This window comes from Nerophis ophidion, linkage group LG22, assembly GCF_033978795.1.
Source record: "Nerophis ophidion isolate RoL-2023_Sa linkage group LG22, RoL_Noph_v1.0, whole genome shotgun sequence".
In the NCBI taxonomy this organism is placed as follows: Eukaryota; Metazoa; Chordata; class Actinopteri; order Syngnathiformes; family Syngnathidae; genus Nerophis; species Nerophis ophidion.
In genome coordinates this window covers 3355557-3369039 of record NC_084632.1, presented here as the reverse complement: position 1 = coordinate 3369039, position 13483 = coordinate 3355557, and the positions used below count along the sequence as shown (strand labels likewise).

Below are 13483 nucleotides of genomic sequence, written 5' to 3'. Positions count from 1 at the left end.
GACTTATATTGGTCACATCTAGTCTTAGACTTATATTGGTCACATCTGGTCTTAGACTTATATTGGTCACATCTAGTCTTAGACTTATATTGGTCACATCTAGTCTTAGACTTATATTGGTCTCATTTGGTCTTAGACTTATATTGGTCACATCTAGTCTTAGACTTATATTGGTCACATCTGGTCTTAGACTTATATTGGTCACATCTAGTCTTAGACTTATATTGGTCACATCTAGTCTTAGACTTATATTGGTCTCATCTGGTCTTAGACTTATATTGGTCACATCTAGTCTTAGACTTATATTGGTCACATCTAGTCTTAGACTTATATTGGTCTCATCTGGTCTTAGACTTATATTGGTCACATCTAGTCTTAGACTTATATTGGTCACATCTAGTCTTAGACTTATATTGGTCACATCTAGTCTTAGACTTATATTGGTCACATCTGGTCTTAGACTTATATTGGTCACATCTAGTCTTAGACTTATATTGGTCACATCTAGTCTTAGACTTATATTGGTCACATCTGGTCTTAGACTTATATTGGTCACATCTAGTCTTAGACTTATATTGGTCACATCCAGTCTTAGACTTATATTGGTCACATCTAGTCTTAGACTTATATTGGTCACATCTAGTCTTAGACTTATATTGGTCACATCTAGTCTTAGACTTATATTGGTCACATCTAGTCTTAGACTTATATTGGTCACATCTAGTCTTAGACTTATATTGGTCACATCTAGTCTTAGACTTATATTGGTCACATCTAGTCTTAGACTTATATTGGTCACATCTAGTCTTAGACTTATATTGGTCACATCTAGTCTTAGACTTATATTGGTCACATCTAGTCTTAGACTTATATTGGTCACATCTAGTCTTAGACTTATATTGGTCACATCTAGTCTTAGACTTATATTGGTCACATCTGGTCTTAGACTTATATTGGTCACATCTAGTCTTAGACTTATATTGGTCACATCTAGTCTTAGACTTATATTGGTCTCATCTGGTCTTAGACTTATATTGGTCACATCTAGTCTTAGACTTATATTGGTCACATCTAGTCTTAGACTTATATTGGTCTCATCTGGTCTTAGACTTATATTGGTCACATCTAGTCTTAGACTTATATTGGTCACATCTAGTCTTAGACTTATATTGGTCACATCTAGTCTTAGACTTATATTGGTCACATCTGGTCTTAGACTTATATTGGTCACATCTAGTCTTAGACTCATATTGGTCACATCTAGTCTTAGACTTATATTGGTCACATCTGGTCTTAGACTTATATTGGTCACATCTGGTCTTAGACTTATATTGGTCACATCTAGTCTTAGACTTATATTGGTCACATCTAGTCTTAGACTTATATTGGTCACATCTAGTCTTAGACTTATATTGTCTCATCTGGTCTTAGACTTATATTGGTCACATCTAGTCTTAGACTTATATTGGTCTCATCTGGTCTTAGACTTATATTGGTCTCATCTGGTCTTAGACTTATATTGGTCTCATCTGGTCTTAGACTTATATTGGTCACATCTGGTCTTAGACTTATATTGGTCACATCTAGTCTTAGACTTATATTGGTCACATCTAGTCTTAGACTTATATTGGTCACATCTGGTCTTAGACTTAGATCGGTCACATCTAGTCTTAGACTTAGATCGGTCACATCTAGTCTTAGACTTATATCGGTCACATCTAGTCTTAGACTTATATTGGTCACATCTAGTCTTAGACTTATATTGGTCACATCTGGTCTTAGACTTATATTGGTCACATCTAGTCTTAGACTTATATTGGTCACATCTGGTCTTAGACTTAGATCGGTCACATCTAGTCTTAGACTTAGATCGGTCACATCTAGTCTTAGACTTATATCGGTCACATCTAGTCTTAGACTTATATTGGTCACATCTAGTCTTAGACTTATATTGGTCACATCTGGTCTTAGACTTATATTGGTCACAACTAGTCTTAGACTTATATTGGTCACATCTGGTCTTAGATTTAGGTTAGTCACATCTGGTCTTAGACTTATATTGGTCACATCTAGTCTCAGACCTTTTTATTGGTCACATCTAGTCTTAGACTTAGGTTAGTCACATCTAGTCTCAGACCTTTTTATTGGACACATCTAGTCTTAGACTTAGGTTAGTCGCATCAAGTCTCAGACCTTTATTGGTCACATCTAGTCTTAGACTTAGATTGGTCACATCTAGTCTTAGACTTAGGTTAGTCATATCTAGTCTCAGACCTTTATTGGTCACAACTAGTCTTGGACTTAGATTGGTCACATCTAGTCTTAGACTTAGTTTATTCACATCTAGTCTCAGACCTTTATTGGTCACATCTAGTCTTGGACTTAAATTGGTCACATCTAATCGTAGACCCTAACATCTAGTCGTAGACTCAGATTGGTCACATCTAGTCTTAGACTTAGATTAGTCACATCTAGTCTTAAACGTATTCACATCCAGTCTCAGACTAATATCAATCAATGATTATATAGCCCTAAATCACTAGTGTCTCACATCTAGTCTTAGCCTTAGATTAGTCACATCTAGTCTTAAATTTTGATTAGACACATCTAGTCTTACACTTAGATTAGGCACATCTAGTCTTAAATTTATTCACATCCAGTCTCAGACTAATATCAATCAATGATTATATAGCCCTAAATCACTAGTGTCTCACAGCTAGTCTTAGCCTTAGATTAGTCACATCTAGTCTTAAACTTAGATTAGTCACATCTAGTCTTAAATTTATTCACATCCAGTCTCAGACTAATATCAATCAATGATTATATAGCCCTAAATCACTAGTGTCTCACATCTAGCCTTAGATTAGTCACATCTAGTCTTAAACTTAGATTAGTCACATCTAGTCTTAAATTTATTCACATCCAGTCTCAGACTAATATCAATCAATGATTATATAGCCCTAAATCACTAGTGTCTCACAGCTAGTCTTAGCCTTAGATTAGTCACATCTAGTCTTAAACTTAGATTAGTCACATCTAGTCTTAAATTTATTCACATCCAGTCTCAGACTAATATCAATCAATGATTATATAGCCCTAAATCACTAGTGTCTCACATCTAGCCTTAGATTAGTCACATCTAGTCTTAAACTTATTCACATCCAGTCTGTCTTAGATCAATCAATGATTATATAGCCCTAAATCGCTAGTGTCTCACATCTAGTCTTAGCCTTAGATTAGTCACATCTAGTCTTAAACTTAGATTAGTCACATCTAGTCTTAAACTTATTCACATCCAGTCTCAGTCTTAGATCAATCAATGATTATATAGCCCTAAATCGCTAGTGTCTCACATCTAGTCTTAGCCTTAGATTAGTCGCATCTAGTCTTAAACTTATTCACATCCAGTCTCAGTCTTAGATCAATCAATGATTATATAGCCCTAAATCGCTAGTGTCTCACATCTAGTTTCAACCTTAGATTAGTCACATCTAGTCTTAAACTTAGATTAGTCACATCTAGTCTTAAACTTAGATTAGTCACATCTAGTCTTAAACTTATTCACATCCAGTCTCAGTCTTAGATCAATCAATGATTATATAGCCCTAAATCGCTAGTGTCTCACATCTAGTCTTAGCCTTAGATTAGTCACATCTAGTCTTAAACTTAGATTAGTCACATCTAGTTTTAGACTTAGATTAGGCACATCTAGTCTTAAACTTATTCACATCCAGTCTCAGACTAATATCAATCAATGATTATATAGCTCTAAATCACTAGTGTCTCACATCTAGTCTTAGCCTTAGATTAGTCACATCTAGTCTTAGCCTTAGATTAGTCACATCTAGTCTTAGATTGGTCACATCTAGTCTTAGATTAGTCACATCTAGTCTTAGATTAGTCACATCTAGTCCTAGACGTATTCACATCTAGTTTTAGACTGGTCACTCTGGTCTTAGACCTGGAATGGTCGTTACATTAGACCTGATACAACTATTTCAAAGTTAGCACACACATTATGTACTCTATGTTTGCACAAAGTAGAATCAGTAGCCTTAATTTGACTTGATATCGGATCAGAGAGAAAATGAGTGGTATGCACTTCAATATTATGCATGGATACAACACAACCTTATTGTTGATACTGTTACTGACAAAAGTAGAAGTGACAAAAGCAGGAAATGTGAAAATCCTTTATGGTTGAGAAACTGTACAAGGCACTAGTGGAGTATTTAGTTGGTGGAACATGATAGTATTTGCCAAACTTTAGCTTGCTTTCCAAAAAGCTGTTGCTTGTTCCCTTTATGACTTGATGACTTGTTGGTCCACAGAGCAGAAGCTGAAGTAGAATTCACAAGCAGCACACTGGAGATCTGTGGCAAGCAAACATCTATTATTCATACAAACTGGATTTTATCCATACATGATTTATGATACCTGTCAGTAGAAATGATTATATTGCTATCAATAGGATCAGTGATACATAACTGTAATTATGTAATTTATGATTAGTGATACCTATTAGTGATTATGTTCTAATAATATGATTAATGATATCAGTATCTATGATTAATGGATAACACTTTTCTAAGTAAAGACTTAATTTAGAGTTATTTGGACACTAGGAGAACATATCAGGGTTACCAATAAGTAATCATTCTCAGGTATTTGAGGGAAGACTGTTAGTTAATGTCTTACTGCTTGTATAACCAGGCCATCCACAATAAGGCATTAATAAGTACTTAATGACTAATTAAGAGCCAATATGTTACTAATGTGCATCGTAATAAGCTACTAATTAATTGTGAATATGTTCTCCATACAAAAGTGTTACCGAATAATGATATCAGTATAAATGATTATATGATTAATCATATCAGTATATATGATTAATGATATCAGTATATATGATTGATATCAGTATAAATGATTATATGAATACTGATATCAGTATAAATGATTATATGATTAATGATATCAGTATAAATGATTATATGATTAATGATATCAGTATAAATGGTTATATGATTAATGATATCAGTATAAATGGTTATATGATTAATGATATCAGTATAAATGGTTATATGATTAATGATATCAGTATAAATTATTACAGAGTAAATCCTCACACAAGGCAGAAGTTACAGGAAGGAGCAAACTTTCTGCGGTCTGAAGGGGTTGTTGCTGGACGACATGCCGGTCAGCAGCGGGTCCTGCTGGGCGTTCTGAAGACAGAACTGCTGCAGGTCGGCCGCGGCCTGTGAGACCTATCACCATGGAAACATCATTGTTGTCATCTTTCTTACAGTCGGGAACATATCATTATTGATGACAATATGTTTCCGACTGTAACAAAGATGACAATGTTTCCTTGGACAGTTAGAAAAATTGTGTCATCTTTCTTACAGTCGGAAATATTTTCATATTTCATACAGTCAGAAACATTTTCATCTTTCCTACAGTCAGAAACATTGTCATCTTTCTTACAGTTAAAAAAACATCGTTCTTACAGTTGGAAGCATATCATTATTGTCATCTTTCTTATAGTCGGAAACATTTTGTCATCTTTCTTACAGTCTGAAGCATATTGTTGTTGTCATCTTTCTTACAGTCGGGAACATCATCATTGTCATCTTTCTTTCAGTAGGAAACATTTGTTCATCTTTCTTGCAGTTAAAAAAACATTGTTATCGTTCTTACAGTTGGAAGCATATCATTATTGTCATCTTTCTTGGAGTTGGTATCATCATTGTTATCTTTCTTACAGTCTGAAACATATTGTTAATGTCATTGTTCTTACAGTCGGAAATATCATTATTGTCATCCTATAGTCGGAAACATATTGTCAACTTTCTTAAAGTCTGAAACATATTGTTAATGTCATTGTTCTTACAGTCGGAAATATCATTATTGTCATCTTATAGTCGGAAACATTGTCATCTTTCTTACAGTCTGAAACATATTGTTATAGTCATCTATCTTACAGTTGGAAACATTGTCATCTTTCTTACAGTCAAACATATTGTTATAGTCATCTATCTTACAGTTGAAAACATCATTATTGTCATCTTTCTTACAGTTGGAAACATCATTGTCATTTTTCTTACAGTCGGAAACATTGTTATTGTCATCTTTCTTTCAGTAGGGAACATCATTATTGTCATCTGTCTTACAGTCTGAAACACATCATTATTGTCATATTTCTTACAGTCAAAAACATATTGTCATCTTTCTTACAGTTGGAAGCATATTGTCATATTTCTTAGTCGGAAACAGTGTCATCTTCCTTACAGTCGAAAACATATTGTCATATTTCTTACAGTCAGAAACGGATCATTATCGTCATCTTTCTTACAGTCGTAAAAATATTCTCATCTTTCTTACAGTCGGAAACATTGTCATCTTTCTTACAGTCAAACGTATTGTTATAGTCATCTATCTTACAGTCGGAAACATCATTATTGTCATCTTCCTTACGGTTGCAAACATTGTCATTTTTCTTACAGTCGGAAACATTGTCATATTTCTTACAGTCGGAAACATTGTCATATTTCTTACAGTCGGAAACATTGTCATATTTCTTACAGTCGGAAACATACTGTCATCCTTTTTACAGTCGGAGACACATTATTGTCATCTTTCTTACAGTCTGAAACATCATTATTGTCATCTTTCTTACAGTCTGAAACATCATTATTGTCATCTTTCTTAGTCTGAAACATATTGTCATCTTTCTTACAGTCGGAAACACATTGTCATCTTTCTAATTGTTGGAAAATTTGTTGTCATCTTTTATACAATCGGAAAAATGTCATTGTTGTCATCTTCCTTACAGTCGGAAACATTTCAGTATTGTCATCTTTCTAAATGTCGGGAACATTGTTGTCATCTTCCCAACAGTGTGAAATATGTCATGTTGTCATCTTCCCAACAGTGTGAAATATGTCATGTTGTCATCTTCCCAACAGTGTGAAATATGTCATTGTTGTCATCTTCCCAACAGTGTGAAATATGTCATGTTTGTAGTTGTCTAAAGTAGTTTTATTCCAAACACGCCCTAAAGTAGAGTCCTTTCTGTTTACCTTGACTCGGTTTATTCCCGCCTCAAGTCGCAGCTGTTGGACGACTTTCTTCATCGCCACGATGTTGGAAGATCCCGACATGTTGTCTTTTATTCTCTGGACTTTTAACAAAAAGTCAACTTGTTGACGGCAAACTACTACTTTTGCTCAACACTGGACTTCCGGTGTATGGGGAGGCGTGTCCTCTAATGTTGCATTCAGACGCCCGAAGTGTAATGGGAATTCACGCAACTAGTGGGATATGGAAATCTACGTAAATTCCAGTTTTATGTGTGCGTTTTGTATTTGTTAGACTCGCATGCTGTAAACATTCCAAATAAAATCGTTGCTCTATGACGTAGATACACACAGTTAAAAACTACTGCAAGCCGACAGAATAAAATGGTGCCTACATTACCGGAAGTACTTGAACGTTACTGTGGTTGAGCGGAAACGTCTGCCTCTAGTCGCGGGAAGGTATGCTTACCACGCATCTTTTTCTACCTAAACGCAAATATATCATTATTGTCATCCTTTTCTACCTAAAAGTCAATATATACCCGCTGCACTGTGCACTTTATACTTATATTAAGTACCCTGCGTACTTAATTACTCATCATTTGTGCTGAGTGCAACATCCGGGTACCGAGGACGCACTTATACACTCACCTGCCTAAAAGTCATCTTTCTTTCAGTCGGAAACATATTATTGTCATCTTTTTCTACTTAGACGTCAATATATATCCGCTTCACTGTGTACTTTATACTTAAGTACACTGCGCACTTAATTACTTACCATTTGTGGGGAGTGCAACATCCGGGTACTGTGGACGCTTCTTATGCACTCACGTACTTTAAGTCCTCTTTCTTACAGTCGGAAACATTTTGTTGTAATATTTTTCTACCTAAACGTCAATAGATACCCGCTGCACTGAGTAATGTATACTTCTTATACTAAATACATTGCACACTTACTCACCATTTCTGGTCAGTGCAACATCCGGGTGCTTACGACGCACTTATGCACTCACCTACTTAAAAGTCATCTTTCTTTCAGTCGGAAACATATTATTGTCATCTTTTTCTACTTAGACCTCAATTTATACCCGCTGCACTGTACACTGTATACTTCTTGTACTAAGTACACTGCGCACTTAATTACTCATCATTTGTGGTGAGTGCAGCATCCGGGTACTGTGGACGCACTTATACACTCACGTACTTAAAAGTCCTCTTTCTTTCAGTCAGAAACATATCATTATTGTCGTCTTTTTCTACTTAGACGTCAATATATATCCGTAGCACTTTATACTTCTTATATTAAGTACACTGCGCACTTAATTACTCATTTGTGGTGAGTGCAACATCCGGGTACTGTGGACGCTTCTTACGCACTCACTTACTTTAAGTCATCTTTCTTACAGTCGGAAACAAATTATTGTCATATTTTTTCTACCTAAAAGTCAATATATACCCGCTGCACTGTATACTTCTTATACTAAGTACACTGCGCACTTATATTACTCATCATTTGTGGTGAGTGCAACATCCGGGTACTGTGGACGCACTTATGCACTCACCTACTTAAAAGTCCTCTTTCTTTCTGTCGGAAACACATTATTATTGTCTTTTTTTTCTACTTAGACATCAATATATACCCGCTGCACTTTATACTTCTTATACTAAGTACACTGCGCATTTAATTATTCACCATTTGTAAACATCTGTAGCAAATATGGAATAAAGAAACATAATAAGTGATTATCCACCTCGTTAGTTGCATCACCATAGCAACCAATGCTGGCAGCCCTTTTAGGGAGGGGGCGGAGTCACAAGTCCACGCCTCCAGCAGCGTGGGAATAACACACAATAGTACTAGTAGGACTACTAGTAGAAGTACTACTAGCAGGAGTACTACAAGAAGATGGATCTATCCTGTGAGTCTGCAGATAGAAGACCCATCAGTTGCAAGGTATGGAGTTAATTCGTGCTGCTATTATTATTTTTATTCTTATTCTTATATTTCCTGCCTTCAGTTGTTGGAGCTCCACGTTCTGCTGGTGCCAGACGACCATTGGGACATCAAACTGAATAAAGTGGCTGCAGAGAGCACAGACAGCTTCATCTCCGCTGGATTCATCAGGTCAACTTTCTTCCTTATTTGCTTCTTTTCAAAAATACTTTGGAAAAATATGCTTTTATTCTGAAAGTACAGCGGAAATACACAAGGTAGATTTCATCACCGAGTAGAGTTGTATGCGGTAATATTACAAGAGTCGCGATATTTGAAGAATCAAGTTGGAGTATTGGAAGGTGGAAAAAGACAAAAAAAAAGTATTATATTTCAAAATTAAAGTTGTTTTCGTTAGAAGAAACTAATTCAGGCCATTTTGGTGAACAATCTGAGAGATGTTCAAATAACGTCATATTTTTTGAAAGACATTTAATCATGGGTTGAGGTGCAGTATTTTCAAAATAAAATATTTTCTTTTTAGAAAAAAGTAATAAAATTATGTGTTCAAAACGACCAATATTAAGAGGAAATATTCACAATGTTACCAGAAAATAAAGCAGCAACTTAGTCAAAAATAAAATGGTTTACATTTTGCAAAAGTAAGTGTTTTGGAATAAAATTGTTTAAAAAAAATGTCTCAGTAATAAAATACAATATTTTTTAGAGGAAAAAGGCGGCTTATCTTAATAATTGTCTTTTTTAAATGTATTTGAAGTGAAATCAATGTCAATCAGTCTCTAATCAGTCCATAGTGGATCTAACATAATAGTGAGAGTCCAGTCCATAGTGGATCTAACATAATAGTGAGAGTCCAGTCCATAGTGGATCTAACATAATAGTGAGAGTCCAGTCCATAGTGGATCTAACATAATAGTGAGAGTCCAGTCCATAGTGGATCTAACATAATAGTGTGAGAGTCCAGTCCATAGTGGATCTAACATAATAGTGAGAGTCCAGTCCATAGTGGATCTAACATAATAGTGAGAGTCCAGTCCATAGTGGATCTAACATAATAGTGAGAGTCCAGTCCATAGTGGATCTAACATAATAGTGAGAGTCCAGACCATAGTGGATCTAACATAATAGTGAGAGTCCAGTCCATAGTGGATCTAACATAATAGTGAGAGTCCAGTCCATAGTGGATCTAACATAATAGTGTGAGAGTCCAGTCCATAGTGGATCTAACGTAATAGTGAGAGTCCAGTCCATAGTGGATCTAACATAATAGTGAGAGTCCAGTCCATAGTGGATCTAACATGATAGTGAGAGTCCAGTCCATAGTGGATCTAACATAATAGTGTGAGAGTCCAGTCCATAGTGGATCTAACATAATAGTGAGAGTCCAGTCCATAGTGGATCTAACATAATAGTGAGAGTCCAGTCCATAGTGGATCTAACATAATAGTGTGAGAGTCCAGTCCATAGTGGATCTAACATAATAGTGAGAGTCCAGTCCATAGTGGATCTAACATAATAGTGAGAGTCCAGTCCATAGTGGATCTAACATAATAGTGTGAGTCCAGTCCATAGTGGATCTAACATAATAGTGAGAGTCCAGACCATAGTGGATCTAACATAATAGTGTGAGTCCAGACCATAGTGGATCTAACATAATAGTGTGAGTCCAGTCCATAGTGGATCTAACATAATAGTGTGAGAGTCCAGTCCATAGTGGATCTAACATAATAGTGAGAGTCCAGTCCATAGTGGATCTAACATAATAGTGAGAGTCCAGACCATAGTGGATCTAACATAATAGTGAGAGTCCAGTCCATAGTGGATCTAACATAATAGTGAGAGTCCAGTCCATAGTGGATCTAACATAATAGTGTGAGTCCAGTCCATAGTGGATCTAACATAATAGTGAGAGTCCAGTCCATAGTGGATCTAACATAATAGTGAGAGTCCAGACCATAGTGGATCTAACATAATAGTGTGAGTCCAGTCCATAGTGGATCTAACATAATAGTGTGAGAGTCCAGTCCATAGTGGATCTAACATAATGGTGTGAGAGTCCAGTCCATAGTGGATCTAACATAATAGTGAGAGTCCAGTCCATAGTGGATCTAACATAATAGTGAGAGTCCAGTCCATAGTGGATCTAACATAATAGTGAGAGTCCAGACCATAGTGGATCTAACATAATAGTGTGAGTCCAGTCCATAGTGGATCTAACATAATAGTGTGAGAGTCCAGTCCATAGTGGATCTAACATAATAGTGAGAGTCCAGTCCATAGTGGATCTAACATAATAGTGAGAGTCCAGTCCATAGTGGATCTAACATAATATCAATCAATCAATCAATGTTTACTTATAATAGTGAGAGTCCAGTCCATAGTGGATCTAACATAATAGTGAGAGTCCAGTCCATAGTGGATCTAACATAATAGTGAGAGTCCAGTCCATAGTAGATCTAACATAATAGTGAGAGTCCAGTCCATAGTGGATCTAACATAATAGTGTGAGAGTCCAGTCCATAGTGGATCTAACATAATAGTGAGAGTCCAGTCCATAGTGGATCTAACATAATAGTGAGAGTCCAGTCCATAGTGGATCCAACATAATAGTGTGAGTCCAGTCCATAGTGGATCTAACATAATAGTGTGAGAGTCCAGTCCATAGTGGATCTAACATAATGGTGTGAGAGTCCAGTCCATAGTGGATCTAACATAATAGTGAGAGTCCAGTCCATAGTGGATCTAACATAATAGTGAGAGTCCAGTCCATAGTGGATCTAACATAATAGTGAGAGTCCAGTCCATAGTGGATCTAACATAATAGTGAGAGTCCAGACCATAGTGGATCTAACATAATAGTGTGAGTCCAGTCCATAGTGGATCTAACATAATAGTGTGAGAGTCCAGTCCATAGTGGATCTAACATAATAGTGAGAGTCCAGTCCATAGTGGATCTAACATAATAGTGAGAGTCCAGTCCATAGTGGATCTAACATAATAGTGAGAGTCCAGTCCATAGTGGATCTAACATAATAGTGAGAGTCCAGTCCATAGTGGATCTAACATAATAGTGAGAGTCCAGTCCATAGTGGATCTAACATAATAGTGAGAGTCCAGTCCATAGTAGATCTAACATAATAGTGAGAGTCCAGTCCATAGTGGATCTAACATAATAGTGAGAGTCCAGTCCATAGTGGGTCTAACATAATCGTGAGAGTCCAGTCCATAGTGGATCCAACATAATACTGAGAGTCCAGTCCATAGTGGATCTAACATAATAGTGAGAGTCAAGTCCATAGTGGATCTAACATAATAGTGTGAGAGTCCAGTCCATAGTGGATCTAACATAATAGTGTGAGAGTCCAGTCCATAGTGGATCTAACATAATAGTGAGAGTCCAGTCCATAGTGGATCTAACATAATAGTGAGAGTCCAGTCCATAGTGGATCTAACATAATAGTGAGAGTCCAGTCCATAGTGGGTCTAACATAATCGTGAGAGTCCAGTCCATAGTGGATCCAACATAATACTGAGAGTCCAGTCCATAGTGGATCTAACATAATAGTGAGAGTCCAGTCCATAGTGGATCTAACATAATAGTGTGAGAGTCCAGTCCATAGTGGATCTAACATAATAGTTAGAGTCCAGTCCATAGTGGATCTAACATAATAGTGAGAGTCCAGTCCATAGTGGATCCAACATAATAGTGAGAGTCCAGTCCATAGTGGGTCTAACATAATAGTGAGAGTCCAGTCCATAGTGGATCCAACATAATACTGAGAGTCCAGTCCATAGTGGATCTAACATAATAGTGAGAGTCCAGTCCATAGTGGATCTAACATAATAGTGTGAGAGTCCAGTCCATAGTGGATCTAACATAATAGTGAGAGTCCAGTCAATAGTGGATCTAACATAATAGTGTGAGAGTCCAGTCCATAGTGGATCCAACATAATACTGAGAGTCCAGTCCATAGTGGATCTAACATAATAGTGAGAGTCCAGTCCATAGTGGATCTAACATAATAGTGTGAGAGTCCAGTCCATAGTGGATCTAACATAATAGTGAGAGTCCAGTCAATAGTGGATCTAACATAATAGTGTGAGAGTCCAGTCCATAGTGGATCTAACATAATAGTGAGAGTCCAGTCCATAGTGGATCTAACATAATAGTGAGAGTCCAGTCCATAGTGGATCTAACATAATAGTGAGAGTCCAGTCCATAGTGGGTCTAACATAATCGTGAGAGTCCAGTCCATAGTGGATCCAACATAATACTGAGAGTCCAGTCCATAGTGGATCTAACATAATAGTGAGAGTCCAGTCCATAGTGGATCTAACATAATAGTGTGAGAGTCCAGTCCATAGTGGATCTAACATAATAGTTAGAGTCCAGTCCATAGTGGATCTAACATAATAGCGAGAGTCCAGTCCATAGTGGATCCAACATAAT

The 13483-nt window shown here is 36.5% G+C and overlaps 2 protein-coding genes across 4 annotated transcripts in view; one reads left to right on the top strand and one right to left on the bottom strand.

Moving 5' to 3' along the window:
• Positions 1-4179: 4179 nt before the first annotated feature.
• Positions 4180-7275, bottom strand: LOC133540429 (guanine nucleotide-binding protein G(I)/G(S)/G(O) subunit gamma-5). The gene is made up of 3 exons (XM_061883026.1): positions 7083-7275; positions 5130-5267; positions 4180-4373 (listed from the first exon to the last, which is right to left on the bottom strand). The coding sequence occupies exons 1-2, from the start codon at positions 7161-7163 to the stop codon at positions 5142-5144; spliced, it is 207 nt and encodes a 68-aa protein (XP_061739010.1). The 5' UTR covers positions 7164-7275; the 3' UTR covers positions 4180-4373; positions 5130-5141.
• spata1 (spermatogenesis associated 1) overlaps positions 5015-13483 on the top strand; it is a 51553-nt gene continuing 43084 nt past the window's right edge. The window contains exons 1-3 of one of the 3 annotated variants that reach the window (XM_061883022.1): positions 7475-7538; positions 8869-9033; positions 9098-9204. In XM_061883022.1, the coding sequence (XP_061739006.1) occupies positions 8986-9033; positions 9098-9204 (155 nt within the window). In that variant the 5' untranslated portion in view covers positions 7475-7538; positions 8869-8985. Of the gene's footprint in view, positions 9034-9097; positions 9205-13483 lie in introns of all 3 variants that reach the window. The other 2 variants (XM_061883023.1, XM_061883024.1) reach the window with 2 other exon arrangements.